This window comes from Tympanuchus pallidicinctus, unplaced genomic scaffold (assembly GCF_026119805.1).
Source record: "Tympanuchus pallidicinctus isolate F22 unplaced genomic scaffold, pur_lepc_1.0 scaffold3, whole genome shotgun sequence".
In the NCBI taxonomy this organism is placed as follows: domain Eukaryota; kingdom Metazoa; phylum Chordata; class Aves; order Galliformes; family Phasianidae; genus Tympanuchus; species Tympanuchus pallidicinctus.
In genome coordinates this window covers 100,800,066-100,828,064 of record NW_026294747.1, presented here as the reverse complement: position 1 = coordinate 100,828,064, position 27,999 = coordinate 100,800,066, and the positions used below count along the sequence as shown (strand labels likewise).

The window sequence follows — 27,999 nt, the reverse complement described above, 5'->3', positions numbered from 1 at the left end:
GGCGGGCGGGACTGGCGGCGGCGGGAGGCGGCCGGGGCCGCGCTGTGGCTGTGCCGCCGCCGCCGAGCGCGGCACTCCGAGGGCTCCGGCTCCGCGCCCCGTGCGCCGCTGGAAGAGGGACGAGAAAGAGGAGAGAAAGAAACTTGAGCCGGGCCGACGGCCCGCCCGGCACGGCGCGGCCCCGGCGGGCCCCAGCGTGTGGTGGTGGAGGCAGCCGGAGAGCGGGGCGGGATGGACAAGTACGACGACCTGGGCCTGGAGGCCAGCAAGTTCATCGAGGACCTCAACATGTACGAGGCCTCCAAGGACGGGCTCTTTCGGGTGGACAGAGCGGCCGGCAACAACCCGGAGTTCGAGGAGACCCGGCGGGTCTTTGCCACCAAGATGGCCAAGATCCACCTCCAGCAGCAGCAGCAGCAGCAGCAGCAGGAGATGCTGATGGCCACCGCTTCCCTCAATGGTGGGGCTGGCTTGGCTGCATCCCGGCCCGGCCTGCCCGCTTCTCGCGGTGCCAAGCCACCCCTGGGCTCAGCCGCCGGCCCCCTGCCCCAGGTGGCAGCTGAGGGCCCTAGCAGCGGGCGGCCGGGCACCTGCAGAGCCTTCCCTGTGCCTGGGGAGCCGCAGTCCCCCGGCTCCCAGGCTGTGCGGCGAGGCTGGGAAGCAGAGCCCCGCGGAGACCCTCAGGAGAATGGCGGTGATGACCGGCGGGGCAGCCAGGGCCAGGAGCTGAAGCCAGCCGGGCAGAGGTCCTCCTCCTTCTCGCAGGTGCGCAGCCCTGTGGGTCCCTCGGATGGGGCACCAGCAGCCACGCCGCAGCACAGGTCCTCCTTCTCAGCCTCTGCGGCACAGCCAAGCCCAGGTTTTTTGGCCCTCACTGAGCCCTGCGGGCCAAGAGCCGGTGTGGATGGGCCAAGCACAGATGGCAGCCAGCTGTGGTACCAGGGTGGCTCACGGCCCTTGCCACCCAGCTCTGCTCCTGGGGGCCCCAGCGTGGACTACCAGCAAGCTGGCATCCACCCCAGTCTCTCCAGTCATTTTGTGGCCCACGGCCACAACCACCGGCCCAACGGCGGCCCCGAGTTGGGTGCCTCACACCTGACAGCAGCACGTGGGCCGCTGACTTCAGATACGCCAAAGCAGCCCTTCAAGGAGGGCACGAGCAGCCTCTATCCTGACGGCGGGCACCAGGAGGGCTGTGGCGTGGCCAAGGTGAAGTTGCCCTGCCAGACCCTCCAACAGCCGGAGCAGGGGCCGTCTGCAGCTGAGCTGAAGCTGGAAGCACTCACTCAGCGCCTGGAGCAGGAGATGGATGCGCGGCCCAAGGCCGACTACTTTGGTAAGCACAGCTGCGACAGGATGTGATGCATGCCTAGGTGTGAGATGGCTCCTTGCTGTATGTGGTGGCAGGTTCATGCCTTCACCTTGTGTGTCAATACTGCTGCTGTTGGGTTATGCTTTTTCAATTTCTTTAATTTAACAGTTTCTCATCACAGGTACTGGAAACTCTTATTTCAATGTTGCCTTCTTCTTAATCCTTAAGTTTCATAGCACAGCAGCCATGGGAGAACAGTGCTGAGCACCAGATCTAGCAGTATCTTTGGGAGGGTCCACCATTGCTGGCCAGGAATTTCTTCCTTTCAGGAGGGTTTTCTCTTCACAACATTGACCATTCTCCATGTGCTCAAAGTACGTTACCTGAGCATGTTTGGATGGAAAGAAGCCTGCCAAGGAGCAGGATGGCATCACACCTATGTGCCATGTAGGGCAGGAACGTGGTTGGGCTCACAAGAGGCCATAGGGGCAACAAGACCTGTAGGAGGATGAGTGCTCAGCGGTACCTGACGTGGCTGTGCTGCAGTGGTCCTTGGTTGTGTGACCTGCGAGGGAGCTGCTGCTGGAGTGGCCCTGAAGGAGCTGACTACACACTTGAGGGATCCCTCAGGGAGACACTTTGTGGATAGGAGGGTTTCCCATAGTCAGCAGATTTTCTGTGCCCCAGGTGTCTGTCCTCATTGGCTCTCAAATGATGAGTGGGTTGCATGTATTTGGGAGGAGTAGTTGACTTGTGGACCAAAAGCTTGGACAGCCCAACAGGTTTGTGTTGGTGCTTTGTGGTGGAGAGTCCACTTACATGCGAGGATATTGGAGGAGAATAGGAGTGTCCTGCCAAACTGGTTTAGTACCATGGAATAGCAAAAAGTCATGGCTACAGTGAGCGTTCCTTTCTCCCTGCCACTCTGTGATTGAGCAGCAGGGTGGGCACAGTGAAGGCACGCTGAGCATTTAGTTGCAAATTGCATAGTAAGTGTGTTTCTTGGCATCAAGCAGTACGCTTGCCTGCAGAGGGCTTTGCTGTGATTGTTTATCTCAGGGCTCGAGATCAAGTTTAGCTTTGTGGCAGGCAGATAGGTTTCTGTCCTCTGGCAGAAAAGTGATGTGTCTTGCTGCGTTATGGGGCTTGCTGCAGCCTGCAGGCACGCTCTGGTGCTTCGCGTGCTGAGCTGGGAGTGTGCTGCTCCAAGGAGCTCATGGGTCCTCACTGTAGTGCTGCTCTGAGGAGCCCTGTGTGAGCACGGGCTTGGAGAGAAACGTCGAAGGAGACAGCATGCAAAAATGTGAGGATTTTGCTGGCTGCCAGTAAGCCAGTGGGATCATAGCTGCTGCAGAATGCGCGTGGGAATGAGGTGAGAAAGCAGGCAGGTGGAGTAATAGGCTAGATTTATTTGTACCTTTTTGTCATAAAACAGGTGGCAGCAGCAAGCGGGAGACTTTTGTCTCACAGGTTTACAGTGAGGGAGCAGTAATCCTGGCTCCCAGCCGGGCCGCTTGGCAGGGCTCTGGAACAGGCTCTGCACGGCGCCTGGTGTGTGAGAGCAGGCAGAGGGGGCCGGGGGTGAGGGGTAGGGTGCAGGTGTGCAAGAGGGTGGTGGGAGCCTCAGCTCTGCGTGGGAGGACTGCTGGTCCATCTCTGCCTGGATCAGGTATTCATCATGAGCAACTCTGTCTGTAGGAAAGGAGCTGCTTTTTTCTTCACCATGTGAAGATGAAGGTTTGTAAGGTTTGTCCTAGGACAGGATAAAGCAGTGACGAGGCATAATGTGGATAGGATGCCCTGCTGAAGAACAGCAGGGAGCCTGGTCATCTGTCAGCACTTGCTGACTGTATGCAGCACATTTATGTGTTCAGAATAGGAATAAGTGAAGAGAAAGAAGCAAACAAAGCCAAGGTTGTTTTTCTTTTGATATTTTTTTTTTTAGTAATGCAAGCTATGTGGGCTGTGTGTGCCTTTGGAGGAATCTGGGTTCTCCAGGCATGCTCTCAAATGCTCTCAAGTGCTGTCATAGTTTATGTGGGGAGCCTCGGGTGTCACCTGAGGGGTGGGAGGCAGTCCTTCCATCACTGCCCACTGAACCTCAGGAGCACATAGAGCCCCAGCCTGAGGTTGCTGCTGGGAGCAAGCCAGGACAGCCTGCACAGTCCACTCTGGGGAGCATCCAGCAAGGAGAGGTGCCTGATTGCTGCCAGCCTGCTGTGACTGCCAGAGGTCCTGACAGCAATCACTGATAACTGGGGTTCCTTCACCCACAAGCAGGAAAGGATACCTTTAGAGCTGTAGCATGCAGTATCGTGCTTTGACCAGTGCTTGCTTCGTACAGCTAGATGGAAATCTCCATCTGATAAAGCCTATCCAAAGTGTTACCTAGAGGTTTTCTTAAACAACACTTACAAATGATTTTCTGGTTATAAATATTTGTTAGGTGTTTTGACTTCCTTCCTTATTGCTCACAGCAGAGCTGATGTGCTGCAGGTATGTTAGCAGGGCCTAACACATCTCGTTTGGCAGCAAAGCACTGGGCTGCTCCCCCCAGCATCCAGCAGCCATCCACTTAACTCATCCACAAGTTTCATTCCCTCAGCAGATGCAGTGCTGTAGGTGAGCAGCTGAAGTCCTGGGTGGACCTGGAGCCCCAGCGTGTACAAGTGGGTGGAATCAGTGCCGAGTGCAGCAGCTCTGCTTGGAAGCTGTGTGCACAGTGGAGTTGGTGTTGTGCATTGTGTTGGGAGCACACCACAGCCCTCCCTGTGGGAGCTCAGCTGGGTTTGTAAAGCAAAAAAAAAGGAAAGAAAAAGGAAGGAGGTCAGACAGAGATCTGTAGATATCCCAGCTAGGATGCTGTTGCAGCGTGGGCTGAAAGTCATAAGGAGTCTCATTCATTTTGCACTGGAGTTCACATAATCTCTCGCATCCCTGTAAGGTACTTGAAATGTCTCAGAGGAGTTTGATGGTGCTTTGTACTTCACCAGCACTGCGTGCAGTTGGGGTTCAACGTTGCATGCAAAGGTAGGGCAAAAAAATTACATTTATCAACCTTGTGGTTCTTTAGGTCCCTCACTGCTATGAGTAATGAAGTCAGTGGTGCTACTGAGTGATGAGGGTGCCAGGCTGCCCTGTTTTCCAGGCGCTCCGTTTCACAGTGGTCTTGAAACCAGCACTATGAGACACGAGGTTGCTTGGTGGGCAATAGCAGCTTGCTGAGGAATGCAGTGTGTGGGAAGGCCGTGTCCCCTCAGTGCTGACTGTGGGGTCTTGTGAAGAGGTGATGAAGTTACAGTGAGCCACAGGGAGGTGGCATTGGGTTTTGGAGATGGTGTGATGTAAAGACAGAGGAACCGAAAGTATCACATTGGGTGTGACGTAGGGAAGTCTATTCCAGCAGGCAGTCTTTGAAAAATGTGTGCGTGAGTCGTGGTGGTTGTTGTGGTGGAAGCACTGGTGGGTCTTCAAGAGCGGCGTCTGGAACACTGAAGATGTGACTTCGTGCATCTCCTCCCTGCACAAGCTGGGAGCAAGGTAAGGGCAAGTTGCCTTGGGGCCCAAAGGCTGCATTTGTGGTTGGCTGTGGTGTGCCCAAGCAGACAGAAAGATCTCAGAGGTGTTAGTATGTGTGTACCTCCCAGCAAATGTGACATAGCAGCACTCAGAGGAAACGCATTTAAAGTGTTTGAGTCCTGTGGGAGCACAAGTCCACGTGTTGAGCTTTGGAGCTGGGACTGACATCCTGGACAGACAGACAGACAGATAGGTTAGGTGTCTGGTAGCCTTTCCCAGCAGCCACACTGCTTGCTGCTGGCACTGATGAGCTCTGGCTCCCTGGACACAGGGACGCTGGACCCTGGGGGCTCGTCACCTTCCACGTGATGCGTCCGATGTGACAGGGAACAGAGGCTTCTTTGTTGCTTGGGTTGAGCTGCCCGACCAGCAGAAATTGGACTGAAATCAGCAGTTTGCATCCCGTGCCCTTTCCAGATCCGGCTGCCTTTCTGCCTGTGCACTCGAGTGTGAATTTCTGGCTGCTGCGCATGTGCTCCAGGCTCACCGCTCCAGTGCTGTGGGAGAAAACTCTTGTTCCTCCCCTGTAATGCCACATGAGCCTAGGGGCCTGATACTGGGGGACTGTCTGCTCAAACTGACACTCATGTAAGCATGGTGAAGTAACCAAGGTTTTTCATTCTTTGTCTTGATTTTCCATGTCCCAGGAGGGCTAAATAGTGGATAGGAGAGTTAAGCAGAAGGTGAAAGAAGGGCAGCATAAGAGAGAGGAGTGTGGGGCAGCAAGGGATGGGTATGGATGGTGGATGTTGGGCAATCACAAGATATGGCCAGGCCACCTGTCCTTGGGCTGCACACGGCCACTGCCTGCATTCCACAACCTCAACAGGCCAGGGCACAGGGTGGATGGAAGGGAGCTCATTGCTGCTCATATACAGAGCACACGGATAATTTTCTGCAGCAGCTGCTCCCTGGCACAGAGAAGGGAAAAATGCAGGCACTTCCAGCGTGTTGCTTCTCTGGAAAGCTTGGTGGATATAATGGAAAGGTTTTAAACAGCAAAACCTGCAGTTTTTCCGCTCACAGCTCTGCGTTGCTGCAGTCAGAAGGGAGCTGTGTGAGCTGGCCTTTGCTTCTGTGCCGGGGCATTGCACAACTGTCGGGCTGGAGCTGATCCTGCATGCCTGGAAGAGAACACAGGCGTGCAAAAAGCCAACTTTTTCTTATCTTGTCTTTTTTTTTTTTTTTTTTTTTTTTTTTTTGTGGTAATGCTTGCGTGATTTATCTCATCTTTCATTGCTGATCATATTTGCTTTCTTAAAGTGTTTCTTTCAATAGATAATGGAGATAAATCTGCTTAGTTTGAAGAGAGCACGTTCCACAAACCTCGTGCCAACCATGTGGGGATGGGCCTGCGGCCAGGCCAGCTTTTTTTCCCCTCAGGTCTGATGTGACCAAAACAGAGCAACTTCTCATTCTCTGCAGCCTCCCTGGAGGCTTTGGTTGGTGTGGGCTCAGGTTCTGGGCATAGTAGGCCTTGGGGCAGCGCTCTGACAGTGAGAAGAGACTGCAAAACCAAACCTGGGCTGTCAGCGTGGCTGTGATTTCCAGCCCTGCTCCCCAGTAGTTTTCTCCCCAGCTCTGACAAGACCTTTCCGATTGCTGTGGAGCATGCAATACCCAAAAGCAGCAGAGCTTTGCTAACCGCATGACTAAGGATCTCCAGGAGGCTGTCCTGCCCATATGGCCTGATTTGTTGGGAGCCCCAGCATGGCTCCTTCCTGTCCACATCCCACTGTAAGAGGAGTCTGGGACTGAGGACACAGTTTGGATGGCCTCGGTGGCAGCATTTCTCAGGATTCATGACACCCATGTCACCTATATGGTATCTGGTCTTCAGCTGAGCAGTGCAGGGCAGGTGTGGTGACCCTCATAACTGAAGCACCCAGCCCCTTGTGAACCAGTGTGCTCCTCAGACCTGCTCCTGACCTCTCTTGCCCTCTATCTCTTCTAGGAACCTGTGTGAAGTGCAGCAAAGGGGTGTATGGAGCCAACCAGGCCTGCCAGGCCATGGGCAACCTCTACCACGATGGCTGCTTCACCTGTGGAGCCTGCAGTAAGTAACCCTGCCTGGTGCTGCTGCTCAAGCTGCTCGAGCCCTGTAATGGGTTCCTCTGGCGAATATTTTCTGGTGTAAGGAGGAAAACAGAAGGATGCGGTTATCCATTTGTCTGCCAGCTGGAGGCTGCTGCAGCTGTGTGCCTCTGTGGCAGCGCTCGCTGCTTGTTTTTGAATAGATTCTTGCTAGGCATTTAGGAAAGATATTTCGAATTGCTTTCTGCTTTCTGGTGTGTGGGGAGGTTGTTTTCATTCCTTTGTCTCTCAACTATAGCCACATTTTCTTATTTATATGAGTGCTTTGTTTCAAAAGTGGCAGTAAGTATTGCCCTAACTAGGACTCAGGGCTTTTTGGTGTCCAGAAAGACTTTACAGCTGCTGTGCCACCACATTAGACAGCTCTCAGCCAGCTGCTGGCAGGATGCTCTCTGCATGTCAGTACTCACCTCTGCATGGTGGGCAACCGAGTTCACCGTTAGCTGGCCGTCCCCTGCTGCCAGAAACCACATGTTTAAAATAAATAAATAAATAAAAAAAGAGGAGTTTTGCTATGGAGCTGGGTTGAGAAACCGGGCTTCTTACTTCAAATTGTGTTTGTAAGGTGGTGGTTTTGAGTTTTGTTATGTTTCCCCCCAGTTAGTAGCGTATTTTTAGAAATGTTGCTGTGTATGTGGCAGTTGTAAAAATAATAATAATCCATCTGGTGCTCATGCATGTATCAGTTTGGTTTTCCAAGATGAGCTTTTGTGGGTTTTTTTCTCCTGTGTTGTATTTAGAAGTGTAAACTCATCAGGACTGGAAGGCCTCGTGTTTTATTTGGAGCTGCAAAGTAGGAATAAATATAGACAGATGTGTGTGCTCTCTAATAGTAGCTGAACCTTGAACTGCAGCTCATTTCCCAGCTGTCCAGCACCAACTGCCCTGCCTCACCTATGCTGTCAGTGCACTATTTTGCTATCATCTGGCTGAAAGCAGGAAAACTGAAAAGAAAAGGGATGTTAGCACAGGATGAGTTTCCCTATAGGCTCAGCAGCAGCAGCTTGCCCCTTTTTTCTTATGAGCTGACTTGAAATCTGCAGAAAGAATCCCTGGCTGCAGCTTCAGGGACCTTTCTCCATTTGTGCCCCAGCAGCCTCCAAGCTGCCCTTCCTCACAGATCTTTTGTGTGACAGATAACCCAGCAGCAGGTTACGCCTGTGTTAAATTTCTAAAATTACAGCTGTGCAACTGGTGCTTTAAAAATAAACGCTTTGCGCCCTTCTTTTAGAACTGATATTATTGTCTTGAGCACAACAGAGAGATGTGTGGTTGTGGAGGTTTTAGTGGTCACTTCTTTTTCTATATGTTTGGTTAAGAAATAGCTTTCTTCCACGTCTAACAAGGTGTGTTAGTGAGAGCTGAAAAAACAGCTGTTTGCTTCTTGTTCTGAAAGACAACCTTCTCCAGAGCTTTCCAGTGCAGGATGAAATGGTTTGTGCTTTAGGTAAGGCCACAAAGATGGAAAGAGGCTGAGATGAGCAAAGCAGAGCTACATTTCTTTTTTATCCAGGAATAACTGAAGCATCTCTGGTCTGAAACATCTGTGGACTGATTTTTGGGTGGTCCTGTGTGGAGCCAGCAGTTGGTCTTCACAGTCCTTATGGGTCCCTTCCAATTGAGGATATTCTGTGATTCTGTGATCTCCATGGAGCTGTGCTGGGGCTTTCAAATAGGAAGATGCCAGCGGGAAAATCAAACAAAAAAAGCTTGGAAGGATTAATAACAGTGTTTCTCTGAATAGAAAATATTGTGCGTCCCTGTGAGAGAACAAGTCTACCATTTGACTCACGCTCAAGGTCTGCCATTTTCCATGTGCTTTCAGGCAGCAGTTGTCTGCTGCAGGGGATGGACAGAAATATTTTTCTCCTGTGAATGTTGTGGTAAAAAGCACTTCTTAACTAATGGCCACAATCCAGAGAGCTGCAGATTGCCAGAAATCTGCTGAGTGTCCGCTCTGCAGGTTGCACACTGTGACTTCAGGGATGTTTTTGCTTCTTCCCTTCCCACTCCAGCCACTGGCAGCCACACAATAACAAAAAGGCCATACCGTGCAGATCAAGGAAATGACTTCTCCCCTTCCCTCCCTGCTCCCAGGCGATTTGTTGGTAAAAGAGAAGAGGAAATGTACTTCAAATGCTGCACGTTTCTGAGAGCGCTGCTCCCTTCTTTCCGGCCTCTGCGCTCCCTGTTGCGCTGTTGTGCGCTCCGTGTTGGGTCAGCCTGCCAGCATCTCCTGAGTCCTTCCTAGCCACATGATCGTTTGAGTTGGAAGGAACCCTTCGAGGTCATCTAGTCCAGCTCACCTGCAATGAACAGGGACACCTACAGCTACATCTGGTGCTCAGAGCCCTGTCCAATCCTGACCTTGAGTCACCTTTATTGTAAAAAATTGCTTCCTCATGTCCAGTCTAAATCCCCCCTCTTTTAGTTTGAAACCATTTCCTCTTGTCCTGTCACGGTGCGCCCTGCTAAAGTGTCTCCCATCTGCCATGTCAGAAGGGAGCAGGCTGCATGTCGCTACCAGTGAATGCTGTTGCTGTGCCTCAGTTTTAATGCTGGCTTTTTTCTGCCCGCAGTGACATCTCAGAGCAGGGTTTCCAGAGACTAGGATGCTGCAGCTTTACTGAAAATTACATGCATACAAACCAGGGTGCTCCTGCCTTGCTCCTACCTGAGCTCCATGTCCCAGAGCCTCCCCCAAGGTGCTGGGGAGCCATGAGCATGTTTGCATGTCCCCTCCTGCCAGCAGGCCTTGCCTCCAGGCCTGCTGTGTTGGTGAAGGTGTAGCCAGGCTGAATTGGACTGCAGCTGCTCTGCTGAAGGCTGGGATGGCATGCCAGCCTGCCCTGTAGTTGTAAAACAAGCCCACTGTGAGGAATCCCCCCCCCTGCACAAATTGAAATGGTTTCCATCATGGGTAAAGTGCCTTCAGTGCTCTGCACCATGAAGTTGCTGTGGTAAATGTGATGAGGTTTTTCTAACTGCCAGAAAAATATACATTTGTCTGGACAGTGTCGCCTGCCTGGCTGCAAAGCACGTCCTGAGCAGCACATGGGGTAACTCTGCTTTCTATCTGAAAAGTAAGTAGTTAGGCTGTGTGCTGAGGGTCAAGTGGAGTTCGTCTTGGACAGCATCCAGTGCAGGCTGCCTTTGAGAAGTGATTTCAATCCTAAAATCTGTGCTCTGGTGAAACACTGAACATCTCCCCTCCAATAAATAAAATACACCAAATTACCTATTAAGGTAAAGCATACTGTCCTCCAGATATTTATATCTGCCTTCTTGCTGTTTTCAGTTTAGCAAGGATTTCTAATTTTGTTCGTAGTTGGGTTTGTGTCCAGATGGTGCCTCGGTTTCCCAGACACACAAAGCTGAGTGGCTCTGAAGGGGTGGGTGCACCAATGCCTCCTGGTGCCAAATTTCCTACACCCTGTATTTTCTGCTATGTATATGTTCAGAGATAAATAGTAGAAGAGAGCAATCAGTAGAGCAGAGTTATGCATATGCTACAGGGTTCAGTTGTCAGGAAAAAAATGGACTGTATTATCTGAGCCACAGGCATGTAATGCAGAAAATTTGGCTTAGAGGTCAAAACAACAGATTTAGAATGATTACTTTGGCATCAGAGTCTCGTTTATCTTCTTGTTTGTTACAAGGCAGGCACACAAACAGGGCAGCTTTCTGTGGAGGGGGAGAGGGGAAAAAAATGTGGTCTCTCTGCAGCTCTGGTACTGCATAATATCTGCCTTACATGAAGGCTGTGAAAGTCGATTCAGAAAACATCCTCAGAAGTCAGACAGCTGTTTGCTGCAGGTTTGAGGCATCTGCTTGCATCTTGCTTTTCTTTCAGTTGGTCGGACAAACATTTTGACTTATCAGTTGGTTTGTTACACATTAACCTTTCAAGATTCTGTGTAATCACTCACTCAGAACACTGAAGAACACAGGTATTTCCAGGTGTTGGTATTTATTATTTAGCTAGGAAGGAGCCCTTATAAATGTTATTTACCTTATGTTGCTTTAGAACTTCTTTCTAGGACTCAGGTAGGCTCTGATCCGACAGCTCCAATTCTGCTCCCCACGCACTTGGGAGCACGTGGTTCTTGTGCTCATGCCGTTGGGTCCGCAGAGGAAATCTGAAAGCTAAAAAAGTGCAAGGGAAGTGTCAGAGATGACTATGAAGGAAATCAGTAGGCGAGCACGGAAGTCAGAAAGAAAGAACTGATTGCAAGGTGGTCTGAACAAGGGTTTGACATTCAACTGCAGCAGGAGAACCTACAGCAAAACCAGGTTTTGTCCCCTTGTTGCAGAGAGGTGGAGATCTGCACATTGCCAGATTGCAGGGTTTGACCTTTGGCACGCCTGCATGACTTCTATTTAAGCTCAGATCTCTACTGATGTCTGTGTAAGGGTAACAGGTTGCTATTCCAGCAGCAGAGTTTGAAATAACACCAGCTGGCTGCCTCTCACTACATTTCACAATGTAGTTGTGTGTAGAGGCATCAAGGGTCATTTACTGAACAAGGTAGTAAGGTATTGCATCAGTTTAACCGCAAGCATCATCCTCTGCTTGGGCTAATTAGTCGTGCAGCAGTGATTATTAAGCACAGCTACGTGGGGCTGTGCAGCTCGTGGTGTCTTTGGGCTCATTATGTTGTGTGAGCGTGCCCTGTGCTGGTGCACAGCTCCTGGAACAGCAAGGCCAAGGTGTTCTTTGGCACCTGTAAATACTGCTGCAAGCAAGTGCAGTGTAATCTTGGACAGGCAGACTGACAGCCCTGGGAAGTGAGTTCCCCTCAGTGTGTGTGTGCTTGTCTTTAGATGCAAAAGCTGCTCCAGCATGGGCAAGACTTGCTGCTTGTATCTGGCTCGTGCAGGCTCCAAACATAAAACCACTGCGCTGATCGGCACGCGTGAGAAGTGTGCGGGCCTTCAAAGCGGGGAGTGTTAGGTGTTGCCAGGAATCCTCCCTCAGCATCCCTTTAATAAAATTATTGTGTGATAGGCCGTGCAGGAAATGATGCATTTTTTTAGCTGGAGTAATCTCAGAAGAGATTCAGACGTGCCAGGCTGTACAGGCTGTTGGGAGACAGAGCAGCATCAGCGCTTGTTTCCGCTCCAGTCTGAGTGCTGCTTTGTTCTTATTGACTTTCTGTCTTTGAGCTCTCAGCTTGCTAGTGAGAAACCCCTGCGGTGTGGCAGCCACACTTGCTGTGCAGGAGAAAATCTAGAGCAGCTACCATGGCAAGGCAGTGCTATGTGTTCCACCTCTGGCCAGATCCTAGGGCAGTGCTGCTGTGAGGGCTCAGCACGGCCCTGAGGTCCCCAGCAGATATCTTAAAAACGCTGCCTGTTAACAAAAAGCATAATGTTGGTTGTGCTGTGCCATAAGGATTTAGGTGTGGTGGGACAGAGTGCTAGATGATCATCTCCAGGTTCCCCTTGCCTGTGGAAGCTTGGACCTGATGATCTTTGTAGGTCCCTTTCCACCTGGATTGCTATGATTCTAGGATTATAGGAGGTTCTTCATAATGTTTTAAGCAGTATCTGTGGATAACTTACTAGGTGCTGTCTCAGGTTGCACTGTGGCCTTCTGTACTTAGAAAAATTGTTCTCTTGCCTAGCTTCGATGCAAGGCTACTTCTGTGGTCAGAGAGTGAAGCGGTGCATTTAATTCTGCCACTCTGAGGAGGTTGCTGCTGTGACTGCTTGTGGTGCTGGGAACAAGAGTAGTACGTAGGGGAGGACATGAAATTCCCACCTCAAAACCTTGTCCAGTCACAGCTTCAGCTTCTCCCTGAGTGCTTCCTACCTTGCTGCACAGTCACAGAATCTTTAAGGCTGGAAAAGACCACTAAGATCACCTAGACCAACCACCATCTCATCCCCACCATGCCCGCTGCCCACGTCCCTCAGTGCCACATCCACACGGTCCTTCAACACCTCCAGGGACGGTGACTGCACCACCTCCCTGGGCAGCCTGTGCCACTGCCTCACTGCTCTTTCTGAGAAGAAATTCTTCCTAATGTCCAGCCTGAACATGCCCTGGTGCAACTGGAGGCCATTCCCTATCACTGTTACCTGGGAGCAGAGGCCGACCCCCAACTCACCACACCTCCTTTCATGCAGCTGTAGAGAGCAATCAGGTCTCCCCTGAGCCTCCTCTTCTCCAGACTGAGCAATCCCAGCTCCCTCAGCTGCTCCCATAAGACTCATGCTCCAGATCCTTCACAGCTTTGTTGCTCTTCTCTGGTCACACTCCAGGGCCTTGATGTCCTTCTTGTAGTGAGGGCCCAAAACTGAACGCAGCACTAGAGATTCAGCCTCACCAGAGCTGAGTACAGAGGGACGATCACCTCCACATCTCACAGAGGGCATTCCTTGGGGAGGTAGAAGCTGCCCTCCTTTTTCCTGTGTATGCTTGAGCACTTTGGGGGCAGTCCTTTGGTGCAGGGCTGGGAGGAAATCACTGCTTGCTCCCAGTGCATGTGCATTGTGGGGGGCACAGCAGCTGTCTCTGGAGCAGAGGCTGACTGAGCATGGGGTCAAAAGCCAGTGCTGGAGGTCTCAGAGAGTAACGCTGGGGTTCCCTTAAAATAGAAGCATTCAAATGTCTTCTCACAATGGTTTGCCATTAGCAAAGGAGAGATGCTGCTCTGTTACATGGCCCGCTGTGGTTTTGCAGTGTTTCCCCTTGAAGAGCCATTTCTGCCTTTGCCTGTGGTTGCTTTGCTCGTATGGGCAGTCGACCTTTTGCTACATCCTCCAAAGTGTGCTTTTGGCTTTCAGCTCTTGGGTATTTTGTTTTTCCTCTGAGTTTGTTTTTACTGCTTGAAATGTTGTGAGGGTGCAGAGAGCGTTTTGCAGTTTTACAGTCCAGCTGATGCAGCCAAGAGAGACAGACTGGTAATGGAGCTGCTCTCTTGGCACAGTTTTTCCTGCCCTTTTGCCCACAGGTTCACAAGACTTTGATCTGAACTGGGTTACCTGCCTGTTGGTCACAGCTGAGCTAGGCTATGTGCTGGCCTCTAAGTGACCCTTTTGTGCAGCCCCAGTCTCAGGGCAAACATTGTGTCACGTTCACTGCCACATGCAGCTGTGGTGGAAGCCAGTAGAAGTGGGACAGATACCAGGAATGAAGGAGAGCTCTGATACTCCGCTTAGTGTGGGGCACACAGCAGGAGCCGTACAGTGTGGTGTCAAAGTCAGCATCCACAGAAAGCACCACAAAAACATGTACTGGCTGGGCCCCGGTGGGTCTTCTGTGCTCCGAATCATGGTATCATAGAATGGCTAGGATGGGAAGGGACCTCAGAAACCATCCAGTCCCTCTGTTGCAGGTAGGGTTGCCAACCACTAAATCAGGCACTGGATCAGATTGCTCAGGGCTCCATTCAACCTGACCTTAAACACTTCCAGGGATGGAGCATCCACAGCTTCTTTGGGCCAACTAGTCCAGCACTTTACCAGCCTCTCAGTGAAAAACTTTCCTTTGACATCTGATATAAATCTCCTCTCTTTTAGTTTAAATCCATCCCCCCTTGTTCCATCACTATCTCCCTATGCAAAAAGCTGATTTCCCTTCTGTTATAAGCTCCATTTAAATATTGGAAGACCATAATGAGGTCTGCCCTCAGCCTTCTCTTCTCCAGACTGAACAAGCGCAGCTGCCTCACCCTGTTTTCGTAGGAGAGGTTCTCCAGTCCTCTGGTCATCTTTTGTGGTCCTCCTCTGGACCCCCTCCAAAAGCTCCACAGTTTTTTTGTGCTGGAGGCCCAAACCTGGATGCTGTACTCCATCCGGGGGGGCCTTGCAAGGGCAGAGAGGAGAGAGACAATCCCCTCCCTCATCCTGCTGGCCACCCCTCTTTTGACACAGCCCAGGGTACTGTTGGCCTGGGCCATAAATGCATACTGCTGGCTCATGTTAAGGTTTTCATCTACCAGGACTCCCAAGTCCTTCTCATAGGGCTGTTCTCAGTGAGTTCTTCTCCCAGTCTGTGTACATATCTGGGATTGGCTTGCCTAAGTGCATTTGGCCTTGCAGAACCTCATTAAGTCCATATGAGCACATCTTTTGAGGGACATCTTTTGATGTCCCTTTGGATGGTGTCTCTTTAGATGGCATCCCTTCCTTCTACTGTATCAGCTGCACCACTCAGCTTAGTGTCATCTGCAAACTTGCAGAGAGTGCACTTGATCCCATTGTCCGTGTCACTGATAAAGATGCTAAAGGGTTCTGGTCCTAAGGCCCCTGGGGGACATCACTTGTCACCTGCAAGATCTGGAAACTGAAATCCTATTCACCTGCCATTGGTAATGTCCAAATCTTACATCTGCAGCACTCCAAGAAGGACTGGTTTGTAATGATAGAGGCTCAGGGCTGGCAGCATGGAATGGATGCAGTAGCAGTTGCCAGCCTGCAGTGAGACTTGCCCATCTTCTGTGCAAATGCCAGAGGACTTCCTCCATGCTCAGATAAGGGAGAAGTGAAGTCATTGCTGCCTCTCTAGCTATGCAGAGCCCTGGAGTCCAAACACAGCCATGCATCATTACATGCATTGAGAGCAATCTCATTTGCAAACATAGGTTTGGGACCCCCATTGTTCTAACTAACAACAGAAAAGCAACTTCAAAAGAGAACCAGCTCCCTAGCAAGCAAATGAAGGATTGCCCAGCATCCCCCCTTAGCCACTGCAAGTCCCTGGTAAAGCTCTCTCTGTGCATCTTCAGAAGATGGACAGAAGCACTGACATTCTGGCAGTGCAGCCCTGTGGTATCCTGTGGTCAGCTGCTAAGTTAAGTGTGTTTGTTTACATGAAAGCACTTGTGACTAAGCTTGCAGTGTTCTGAAATTGGTGCTGAAGGGACCTTGAGGCCATGCTGGAGGCTCTGCTGCTAGGTAGGTCAGTCCAGGAGGGAGCAGAACATAAAAGCATGCAGCTCAGGCTTCCTGTTGGGGGAGTGGATGAGAGGGTTGAAATGCTGAAGAACTATAACTGTCTGATTTCTTTCAATGAGACATTAGCTAAGTTCAGGAGGAAGTGAAAGTGAAATGCAGTCAGGAGCTGGCAATTTAGGACATGTATTAGAGCAATTGCTTCTGATAAAGAAGAATCATGCCCTGGTGTTCCTAGGTTCATCAAGAGTTTGTGTTGATCAGAGGACTGTGCAGTGCTGGCTGCAGTGGCTTCTCCAAAGGCCTGTCGCCGTCAGTCCGGACCTTTGAATGTCACCAGGTTAAAAATACACTGGGTACAGAAAGCCCCGTAAATGCTTCTTTTGTCACCACAGAGGAATGGCACAGCAGCAGCGATGCAGGCTTCAGCTGCTCTGCTGGATGAGTACTGCTGGACAGTCAATGAACATACAGGTGATATAGTATATTTGAGAGCTTGGCTTATGTGATTATTATACTAGAGCAGAAAAGGACACTCACCCTATCCTGGGCTTGTGTAGGGAACTCCGGTGGAATGAATCTCCAGAAGAGATCCTTCCCTCCTGGCAGTCAGCTCTTAAATGGGGCTAGGAGAGGTGCAGCCAGGCTCCAGCCCTTCCTCGCCTTCGCCTGTGCTCCTGTGGCTCACTCAGTGCTCGCCTCAGGTGATCAATCAGAGGTTCAGGCCATGATTCAGCAGCTCCATACAACTGCTCACACACCGCTTAGGGCTGCTGCCCAAAGAAATACCCTCATCCTGCAGCTCCATGCATGTTTTCCCTCACCACTGCCCACTTGTCTTTAAGGAGAGATGTTGCATACGAAGGGGAAGGCACTTGGGAAGATCCCCGGAGCCCACGCTATCACATAATTTAAGATTGAAGCTAAACATTTCTGAGCTCTGCCAAAGTTGGAGCAGCTTTGGAACCTCGGTTTCCCGTGTAACTTTATGAGGTGTTTCCTGGCCAGAGAGTGCCCTCTGGTGTAGACAGCAGATGGCAAAGGCTTTAGTTTAGTGAAGAAACTCTGCTTGGCTTCTCCCTTTTCTTAATGTTCAGCAGCTGGCATGATTATTGCTCGAAGGCTGCCACACGGTCCTAAAGCACCAAGAGGGTGAGTCCAGACCTTCTGTCTTCCACATCTGCAAACCAAGCCAGCCAAGGCCTCCATTTAGGAGTAGCAGTGGGAGCCGTTTTACTGTACTGTAGTTGTAGCTGTACTTTGTGGAACTGAAAACAGAATGCAGAAGCAAAGCATAAACACAAAAATTGCAGTAAATATAAATGTATATGTATACACGTTTCCCATGCGTAGAGTCTCTTCTTGGAAAACTGTCATCTTGTCTCTGCTAGGACATTCTGGAGGTGGAGGCTCTGCTCCAGCTGTGGGACTTCTGTGTTCTGATGTCCTTGCTGTGGGTCACTTCTCAGTTATCACTTCTCAGCGCCCAATTTTTGCTCACTTTTTCTCCTTGCTCTCTATTGACCTTTTCCTTCTGCTTGTGTTTGTTTTTTCCTTAGGTCGGAAGCTGAGAGGAAAAGCCTTTTATTTCGTCAATGGAAAGGTGTTCTGTGAGGAAGATTTCCTGGTAAGCACACAGCTGACCCTTGTGCCCCCACCATGTCTCAGAGCCTTTCTCCTTGGTGGCTCTGCCTGTGTTTTGCACAGCTCCTGCACAGCCTGGCCATTCTCCCCTGCTCACTGACAGACCAGACTGAGCAAATTGGCCAGCTCTGAGACATGGTGGCTGCCCACATGTGGTACTGCAAGTAGCTGAGTGGAAGGCCATGGTGTCACAGTACAGAACCCATAGCAGAGCTGGAGCTTCTTGGGATGGCATCTTCAGAGTGTGTCTTTGTTACCATTCCTAGGAGATAGGAGCAAGATGAATGGCTGCAGAAGAATGAATGAGGGAATTTCCTTTCCCAATGAACTACTTTTGCTTGGCATCCTAACATATATCTTTCTATTAGCCTGAGTGGCTTTGTGTGAATGTATTTAAGTGTGAACCAATTCCGTGGCCCAAGGCTGATAGAGATAAGCATCACTGCAGCGATATTACAGAAAATACAAAAAACCATAGCCCCTCACCTCACCCCCAGGACCTTGTAGATTAAACCATCATTGAGATTTGAAAAAGTCATATTTGCCTACTTACTGGAGGAGTGTGGTGATTTCTATCAGAGAGAAGTAAATTGATCTTCTTTTCTCTCACCAGTATATTCTGCACAGGCAGAAAATGGAACCATTGGTTAAATGCATCTAAAGTATTCAGTTTTTCCAGTTTGCCATTCAGAAAGTCTGAAACCTTAGACAGATAATGTGTAGTGCGTGAGTTGTTTGTTGGGGGATGACAGTCAGTTCCTTATATTTAGCTTTAATAGACCTAGAACGGTGTAACTCGAAGTAGAATTTGACAAATGTTGTGATATGAGCATGTGATAAATACAGTTAAGCTCCTGGTTTGTAGATTCCTGTGGTCAAATAAAGAATTAAGTCTTACGAGTAAGTGACTTATTTGGATCTGCATTTATAGTATTTGCTTATATCCTAAAATAAACTTAGGACTTGAAGGTTACAGGACCATGTATTCCTTCTGAACACTGCAAATCTGGTGTCTTAATAGAATATTCCCTCCACAGCTTCATATACTGAAAACAAAAACAATAGTGGAAAGTTTAGTTTGTGTAAGGAGTACAGGAAAAGGCCAAGCAAATAATGCCCTACAGTATTCTGTTGCTTATGCTCTACTAGCCTTGTGAAATGTTAAGCCACTTCTTTTTTGTCCTTGCAGTACTCTGGTTTCCAGCAGTCAGCTGACAGGTGTTTCATTTGTGGTCATTTGATAATGGACATGGTAAGTGATTATTGCCTTATGTAAAAAATCCCACAGCTCTTTAGAAGAATGTAGCAACAGCAAAACATTTTGATAACTGGTACTGTGTGTTGTCCTTTGCTGGTCTGCCCAGTGAGAGGTGGGCAGCAGAAAGAAAATCTGCTAAGCCTTTGTTGGCTTTTGCAGGGAAGCGAAGCCGGCATCCTGCTGCATGTCATGTAAGGACTTCGCTCTCCCTGTTTTCAGTGCAAATTGAAAATGGTGCCTTCGGGTGCACAGGTTTATTGTCATAACCCTGTGCAGAAAGGAGAGGCTCTGCAGTGCTCCCTTGCTGTGGGGCATCAGCCGTGCTCTGCTGAACTTGTCTGTCTGACAGTCAATTTGGTGTGCCATGTATAGTGAGTTTCGTGTACCTTGAAGATGAAGCTGCTGCCTTGTCACAGCTTCATATATGTGATGGAAGGCTCTGGACTGACTTTCTGGGGAGCCAGGGCGAGTGAACCAAGCTTCAGTTCTGATCTGTCCAGATCCTTGAAACCCACTGAATAGATGTGCACTCCCATCAGCCTGCAGCAGGTTGCCACCCATTCAGGATGTGCAGCAAGTAGGTGACATCTCAAGGCATCAGCTGGCCTTCAGCTGCACCAGGCAGCGTTTGGCTGTGGGTGATGGGGAGGGAGACAAATGCATGAGCTGATGGTGTAAAACTAAAGCTGCAGCAAAGAAATGAAGACCTTCAGGGTGATCATGGCACTCCTCCCAAGCCTTTCTGATACCTGTTGTTAATTATCTTTGCTTGCCTGCTTACACTCAAAAGCATTAAAATTGGAAGCTGTTTTATGTAGCGGTTTGAGTTCAACATGGTTTTTGTAGCCTGTGTTAATTAGAAGGCCACACCTTCTAATTAACACCACACCAGTGAGTACGAAGGTCTAAATCTAAGGTGATATAAAACCTAGCAATAGCAATCATCCCAGCCTCTCACAAAGAACATAGAGATATGTTTCCTCTTTGGCCTGGCACATCTTAACTTGTGATTATAGTAAGGATTCTCCACCTGTTGGCTTCAGAAATTATTTTCTTCCCTTTAAATCTTGTCACTTTTATCCAGTAATGCTAACTTTCTTCACAGAGACTCCATGAATTGCTTTCTTATCCATGCTAACAATTCAGTTCTAGGCAATCCGTACTGGTTCCCTTTCTTTTCCTGTTAACTCATTTTTTAGAAGAGGTAAAAAAACCAGCACAGCACTGCTAATGAACGTGCAGCAGTGTCTGATGCAAAGCTATGAGTGTGTTATTTCAAACCTGTATTGACTGCTCACGTGTTTCTTTCTCGTCTCTTGGTCTGTTGCAGATCCTGCAGGCTCTGGGGAAATCGTATCATCCAGGCTGCTTCCGATGTGTGGTCTGCAACGAGTGTCTGGATGGTGTGCCATTCACTGTAGACACTGAAAACAAAATCTACTGTGTCCGAGATTACCACAAGTAAGGACAAAATAACATCAGAGGAGACATGATCAACAAGCCTCTAATTTAGCTTTTCAGCTACTTAGGGACTACTGATCAGTGAAACAAATAGAGGATTAGAAGCCAGGAGCTTGAGAGTGGGGTTAGACTCTAGACTCTCCTTTTGCCCTGCTATTGGCTTCCTGTGTAACTGAGAAAGTCACTTAACTCCCAGGCTTAAGCTGCACCTTCTGCAAAGCAGAGAGTGTTTAGTGGTCTCTGAGGTAGGTGAGAAAGAGTGCTTGTGAAGCATTCTGTGATGTGAGACATTAGTCTGCTCTGAAGGAAGACTGTGAGGAGTCAACACGAGCTGCTCTGGAGTAACTGCAAAGCTGAGTTTCAAAGAATGTTTTTAGAAATCACCACTGAACATCCAAAGGGAACTTTATCAGCTTTAAATTAAATGGCTAATGAATCCACTTGAAAAATCACTTGTCATTTTGACAGTGAAATAGAAGAGCTCTGCTCACAGCTAGTAGTTACGGGATTAGAGCAGCATACATTTTGAGTGCCTGCTTGGCTGACATGCTCCTGTTTTGTGAGCAGACAGATAATAAGTATTGCTCAAGCAGTCCCTGGAATTGTTTTATATTGTGCTTCGTGCGTCACTGTTGTTCTGAAATGATTCGTATTTCCTTGCAGCTTCATTTACTTACTGTACAAGGCCTTGAGGAATCTAGCAGTCCCTTAGTGTTTTCTCTGAAATTTCCTGCTGTGGTACAAGGCAACTCATTCTTATTACATGCTTTTCTGAAGCCACTTCTGCTCGCTTTCTCCTCATTCTCTCTTCCAAATTTCTTAATAATAGCCAGGAATTTTACAGTGCTTTTGTTTTATTTGTTGTTTTTTTTTTTACTAGCACTAAATGTAAAATCTTTTTTTACCTGACTGAGCAGCATGTGCCAAGCATTACTTATAATCAATCCTAATTGAATTTGTGATCTTGAGATGTTAAGCTTTCCTGTGGATAAATTATTTACAGCTTCAGTGTTTTATCACCAACAACAGACAGGACTGTCTTTTTATGTTGATGTATAACTTGCCTTCAATTTCTTGTTCTTCTTGCAGAGTTCTAGCTCCAAAGTGTGCAGCATGTGGGCTTCCCATTCTGCCATCTGAGGTGAGAGCCTTTTATTGTTTATCCCCTCTGGGGAGAAGGCATTATGTCTCAGGTCTTGCCCTCTTCCCTTCTTGACCCCATGTGAAGATGAGTGTCCCTGTGGACGTGGAGAAACAGTTGCTTCCACTGGAGTGCTGCCTTTTAAATGAAGCTCATACACTGTCCTTGAGATGTGACCTTTCCTTTGATAACACAGCTTATTCCCCTCGGGCCAGGCTACTTTATTACCTTCTGCACTATATACTGCTGTTAGCATTGTGCACAGCTACCATTCCTTCACTTCAGAAGATGGTGGTGGTGCTCATGCTCGCCCTCTGGGACAAACTCATTGTCTTATTTGGAGGAGATGGGCTCTTTGCCAAAGCCAGTTTAAAGTGCTGAGAAATATGATATATTGAAGCTATCCAATCATCAGGGCATGTTTTAGGATAGATGTGACCTGTAAGCAGAGAAAATTCTATGTTTCTGATGTTATGCTTTAGAAGATATCACCAGTGATAAAGCTTTAGTGTAAAAATAACTGTAGGTGGCAGGATTTATTTGTGATTTCCAACCAATGGCCAAAATGCATTTGTTCAACACTGATATTGTTACAGGAAGCAATCTGCAGAGTGCATGTGTCTAATCCTCCAGTAATCCTCTGTAATTTCTTCTCATTTGCTTACAGGGGTCTGATGAGACCATTCGGGTTGTGTCTATGGACAAGGATTACCACGTGGAATGTTATCACTGCGAGGTAGGGCAGCAGCTTTCTAGGGGAGTAGAGGGTGCTTAAAAGTGGAAATAACTGTTATTTTCAAAATCTTCCCACTTCCAGTGGCAGTGTATAAGCAATTCAGACCTTGCACTCTGAAATCTTTTAATATCAGTGGCTGACAGAGGTCCAAATGTCAGTTCACTTGCTATCCAGTTTATTTGTTAATGAAGGAAATGTAGTGAATCAGTAAGGTTCTCTTGCTGCTGTTTGAAAGTCCTGAGCTCCAGATCACATTAGTGTATCTGGTTTCCAGACCAGACTGTTCAGAAATGCTAAGGTGATGAGTGATCCTGTCTGGTGTAAGTTATCTTCACTTATGAATGAAGTGAATGGGCAGTCAGTGGTAAGGAGGGCTTTTATGGCTGCCACAAAAATCTCAAGAGAGGTGAGCTCTTAAATATTCATGTAGGACTTCCCAGAGAGCCTTCATACGTATGTAATGTGAATTAAAATATGTACATGTCTTCTATCATTGTGCTCATAGTGCAGTGGAAAGGAAGACTGACTCTGCAGGTGAGTTTCACACCAGTACATCTGCAATTAATTTAATGCAAAGTGGTGAATCCTACCTGAGAGTGTAAGGAAACATGAGTACGTTTAAAACATGTAGAGATGCAACTCACCATGAGATAAAGCTTATGTAGTCAAACTAGTTAAGACCAATGTACACAAGGCTGCCCTTCAGAATGCCTGTGTCAGATGTTTTTCTGCCCTTAACAAATACTGAACTTATTAGGAGGGAGCTGCTAGCGAGGAGCTCCTGTCCTTGTCACAACATTCTCCTGCAAGCCAGACCCCAGTTGACACTGGGAGATAAACACACAGTCTAATTAAATTTGCATGATCTCTCTCTGCAGGACTGTGGGATGGAACTGAATGACGAAGATGGGCATCGCTGTTACCCTCTGGATGACCATTTGCTTTGTCACTCCTGTCATCTGAAACACATAGAGAATGGCACAACCCCAGCAGCTGTGTACCAGCGTCACTACTAGCCGACGTGGCTGACAGCTGGGAGCCCCGACCATTTGTTGTGTGACCACCCTCTGCCTACCCACCGTTGATTTTCTGTGCAAGTTTTTCTCCAGTCGGCAGTTTTCCTGTGAAAGGATATGAGAGAGTATTGCTGGATTCACAGTCTGTATGCATTTGAGTTCCAGCTGTACCAAACTCTATCTACTCGATCAGGAATGTGGCATGTTGTCTGAACTGATTGGTTTACTCTTATGTGCCTTTTTCTGCTTCTTGGAGATTCCTTTGGGCTCATTTTAGAAGATTCTTCAGTGAAAGCACAACTTGCTACCAAGCCAATGAACTCAGATCATGCCATGCACAGTTAAAAAGCAGGAGGCTGGCTTGCCTGCCTGCTGGGAATGCTCCATCAGTCTACTGAGTGATTCCTGACAAGAACATTTCATCACATTCTCCAGAGGACATGATATTATTAATACGAGGTTTTAGACACACTCTCTTAGTAATACTTTAGAAAATAAAGAAGTCTTTGCCAAATAGTGTGCTAAGACCTCCCAGTGCATGCCCTGAACTCTGGTATATCAAGTGTGGCTGTAAAAGCACCAACTCTCCAAGCACAGCCCAGGCGTGTTGGCTATCAGCGGGAGACAATATCCCATTTTGAACAGAACAAGAAACTGGAACAAGCTGGGCTAAGCTACTGTGATGACTGGATACGAGCTGCTGTAGAATGTCACAGCAATATACAGGGACCCGTCTGCTTTGTCACAGTGCGAATAGAGGATCATGTTTGGAAAAATTGGGATGCTGGTAGTATGGATGTGAGGGAAATCCATCCCTGTTCTTGCTTACAGAGCTCACTTTGGAAAAGAAGTTCTCCACGTACAGATATTTGCCTGATGTTTTCATGGTTTGTCCCCACAGCTCAGCCCCAGCCTGGCCACTCCTCAATGTTTACCCAGCACAAAGCCATTTTATAGTGGTGCTTATTTAGAGCTCTGGGAACAAGCTCAAGATCATTCTAAAGGCTTTGTTATAGTGGGATTTAGAGTCCAGCTCTACAACCTGTACTCGCATCAGCCCAGCCACTGGTATAAACAGATTTGCTCACACGAATAATGTCAGCTTATCTGAGTGAGGGACTGGGAGTTTGGCTCTTTTTTTCTATTCTGTTGAAAAAGCAAAGGCTGACAGTGGCACTGAGACTCTAGAAATGAGCTCTTGCTGAGAACTGGCTGTGGTTCAACCATACATCTTTTCCTATAGCACAAATGTAGCTAGACATTCACACCGTGTCATCGGAGCACCTTCAGTACTCAGCTGGAGCTGTACCTCTAGTGTTCAAAGTAGTCCTTCAGGGAAGCACAGCTGACTTGCCTTTTTAACTGTCAGGGGTAAAACCTCTTTTTTCAACCACCACTGCAGGACAGAGGGCTCTGTCCTGTGAAGCCTTGGCTGCAGGTTGCCTCACCCTGTCTCCACTCTGGCTCATGGACCTCAGGCCTGGACGCAGGGTTGTCCTTTACCCCTGCCATCATGGGACTTTTCTCCCCAACAATCAGCAGCTTGCCTTTTCTTCCCAGGCATCTCAGCAGCCCTTTTGCTGTTGTCTCTGCCAGTGCTGATAAATACTGTGCTTCTCCATTTGGAGTGGTGCAAGGTACTGTGCAAAGGATTAAACAGAAGTACGAGCATTTGCTTTAATATGGAGACTGGTAGCCTGCTAGCACCTCCTACACGTCTGCTTCAGTTTATCTCCTCTAGGTTGAGGAGCTGGAAGATCTTGGTATGGACTTGCCTGGGGCTGGCCTTCTGTCCCACCCGGCTGGGAGCATCTCTGCCCTTAGGGATGCTTCTTGGGATGCCAGCTGGGGCAGCTGGGCTCTGTGGCTCCATTCTTCCAGGGGACTTACGGCCCTTCAGTGATGACCGAAAGCCCGTGGTGGATATGTCCCATTGCAGTATGCAGAACAAGCCTTACCTGAGATGTTAGAAGAGGTAGAATTAATCTGAAATACATGAGCTCCCTACAGCCTTCAACTGGGCCTCCAAATGCTTGGATGCTGCTGTCTCTGAGGCCAGCTGCTGCACAGCTGATGCTTTGGCTAGCTCTTTGGTTTGGGAGCATGTTCTTAACACGTATTTTCTGACCTTCATTTTGGGAAGATCTGAAAACAATAGCAGGACTGATTTTTTTCTTTCTCTACAGTGGTTTAAAATTTTGTTTCACTCTTACAGCCTTTCCCATCCCCCTAAGATAAGCAGAAAGAAAGGAGAATTAGAGAAATAAAAGATCTTCCTTTGCAGAAAGCCCCAGCCAGCAGTTTGCAGTGAGCTATCTCACAGCAGCCTCATGCAAAGCAGTGGAAAGTTTAGCTTCTGCTTTCACAGTGTCTGGTTACTTCTGACAGCCTCCCTCTGCTCCTCTGGACCAGGAGAACGCAGGCTGTCCTACTTTCAGGTTTGAGGTCCCATGTAAATTATTAAGTGTGAATGCTCGCTTTTCATGTATTTACTAAGTGCTGGAAATGACAGTGTGAAGCTGTTGAAAACTGAGTGTCTGAGTTCATGGTTCTGAAGCTAAAGCATACACTGCACTGCTTTTGCTCACCTGTGCGCCTTAACTCGTTCTGCTTTTATGTGTGAGGATTTGAATTGGTTGGAGCTCTGTGTTATCCCTGCCTCCTGCCCGGTGTGGGGGAGTCGCAGCCAACACCCGTTTGTCAGCACGGTGAAGTGCTGGGCCAGGAGAAGTCCTTTCCACGTTTGACTTCAGAGATTCCTCTGGGCCTTCCATGGTCATTTTGGTAAGAAAATAAGGTCAGGGCATAACTGGGCCATTTGGAACAGTTCCAGTTTGCAGCTTCTTCTACGAAAGACGTATGTTAGATTCTGCCTATCACCTGGCTTCTTCACACTGGGGTTTGCTATTCACATGGATGTTGTCTTTATTTATTAAGAAATGTGCTAGTCTAGCTTTTAATTCCTACTACAGCTTGCACTTCAGACTTGTTTTAGGGGAAGGGATGCTTGGAAGGCCTGTTGTCCTGGTAAGGGGTAGCCCAATAGTTATTCAGATGATTTCCCTGAAACTTGTTTTAGGAGCCAGTGTTTAATAGATTTTTGTGTAGATCATGCTGTTAAATTTCTATTGTTTGGAATCACAGAATCACAGAATATCCCGAATTGGAAGGGACCCACAAAGCGTATTGAATCCAACCCTTGGCTCACACGGGACCACCCAAAATCCAAACCCAGAGTCTGAGAGCATTGTCCAAAGGCTGCCTGAGCTCCAGCACTCAGGGCTGTGCCCACTGCCCTGGGCAGGCTGCTCCATGCCCACCATCCTCTGTCCCTCACCCCCAGCTGCCTCTCCCCTGACACAGCTCCATGCCGTTCCCTGTCGCCATCACAGAGAGAAGCAGTGGAGTCTCATCAGCAGTGCAGTGTTAGGGTAGAGGGGAAGCAGGTTAGTATGAGGGGTCTCTGTCCCACAGGAGAAGAAAGTGTTCCCTGTTCTGATTATTAGCACCGGGCAAACATTTCATGTCCTTGGGTTTTAGCACTGGGTCTTTGGGGACCTCCACCTGTCCCTTCCACAAGCTCCTGGCCTTCAAACATTACAGGTCCTTTTTTCATGTTTAGCCCTTCTGTATTTCCCTGGAATTTTTGCCTCTTTATTATTTCAGCAACAGTAAAACCAGATCTTTGCTTAAAGGCAATGCCAAACGCCTTCCATCCTTTAGGCAGGCTCTGCCTGCATCAGACTTCAGATGCAGTGTCCATGCGAACAGGAAACAAATCCTGGAATCACAGTAGTTAAAGTTGGAAAAGACCACTGCGATCATCTAGTCCAAGCAGCAACCCCTCCTCCCCGTGCCCATTAGCCACGTCCCCCAGTGCACATGCTGGAGCACATCCGTGCTGGAGCAGAGCTTGAGCAGTTTTGTTCCAGGCAAGGCATACCTGGGGATTCTTTGAAAGTACCACCAAGCGGAGGGATGCACGGAGAAGGAAGGATGTGAAGGAAACACATGCAGCATGGCCATGCACCCTGAAAGCAAATTGGAGCCCGGCCAGTGGTACTTGTGCTCATTTTGTATGTTATGGCTTCTTGAAAGCATGACACTGGGACAGAGTGTTCTGCTGGCATCACTAAGCACAGCCTCCTGCAGCACAGCTCTCTGTTCAGTGCCATTGGGTGTTTATTCAAAATGGAGGCCAGCAGCAGCGGCCTGGCCCTTGTAGTTTCAGTGATTAAAGGCAATATGGTGAAGCAGCGCTCAGCGTGGTCTTTCCTAACGTCTGGTCTCTGATTGTGGGAGGCGGTGAGCCGTGAGGTGGGTGTCCCACCTGCAACCAGGGTTGGCGGGGGGGCAGCCCTGCCTGCCATGGGGAGGCCTGGGGTTTGTTTGCAATGGGCAGCAGCAGGGATGCAGTGCTGCAATCCATGGGCTGCGTTTTCCTTCTGGCAGATGAGGGAAGGCTCACAGGGAGAGCCCTGCTGGAGTGCCTCTTTCGCCCCACAGCCCCAGGCCCATGGGGAAGCTTCTTCCATCGAGCAGGTGAAGGGATGGGGTTGAGGAGGTGCCATAGGTGGTGGGGTGCGCTTTCGGCCTGAGGAGAGCCCCTGGAACAGCCCGTCAGCTCTGCGAGTTCGGAGGGGAGGCCGGAGGGGTGGCGAGCAGCACTCCTAGCTCGGAAGGGAAAAAATACGGGAGGGAAGAAAACGGGGCAAAAAAAAAAAGAAAAGAGCAGCCGAGCCAGCCAGGAGTCGAACCTAGAATCTTCTGATCCGTAGTCAGACGCGTTATCCATTGCGCCACTGGCCCTGCTCGTAAACCACCGTTGCCCAGCAGCAGTTCAGCACATTCTCCGCC

The 27,999-nt window shown here is 48.9% G+C and overlaps 1 protein-coding gene and 1 non-coding gene across 2 annotated transcripts; one reads left to right on the top strand and one right to left on the bottom strand.

Annotated features, from left to right (window-relative positions):
- The first annotated feature begins 21 nt into the window (after positions 1–21).
- LIMD1 (LIM domain containing 1) lies at positions 22–27,398 on the top strand. Its single transcript, XM_052694221.1, has 8 exons — positions 22–1,336; positions 6,846–6,947; positions 17,446–17,513; positions 18,720–18,782; positions 20,119–20,249; positions 21,339–21,390; positions 22,058–22,126; positions 23,005–27,398. Exons 1-8 carry the CDS (start codon positions 232–234, stop codon positions 23,140–23,142), a joined length of 1,728 nt encoding a protein of 575 aa, XP_052550181.1. The 5' UTR covers positions 22–231; the 3' UTR covers positions 23,143–27,398.
- Positions 27,399–27,878: 480 nt separating this feature from the next.
- On the bottom strand, positions 27,879–27,951 carry TRNAR-ACG (transfer RNA arginine (anticodon ACG)). Its single transcript has one exon. It is a non-coding gene; the product is annotated as a tRNA-Arg (tRNA).
- Positions 27,952–27,999: the final 48 nt, after the last annotated feature.

What these genes read in the sequence shown, in the direction of transcription:
- LIMD1 (XM_052694221.1), top strand. Translation starts at nt 232, where the DNA reads ATGGACAAGTACGACGACCTGGGCCTGGAGGCCAGCAAGTTCATCGAG. An exon ending in TCTGTGAGGAAGATTTCCTG is followed by an intron (nt 17,514 to 18,719) that starts GTAAGCACACAG and finishes TTGTCCTTGCAG; the next exon opens with TACTCTGGTTTCCAGCAGTC. An exon ending in TGTGTCCGAGATTACCACAA is followed by an intron (nt 20,250 to 21,338) that starts GTAAGGACAAAA and finishes TTCTTCTTGCAG; the next exon opens with AGTTCTAGCTCCAAAGTGTG.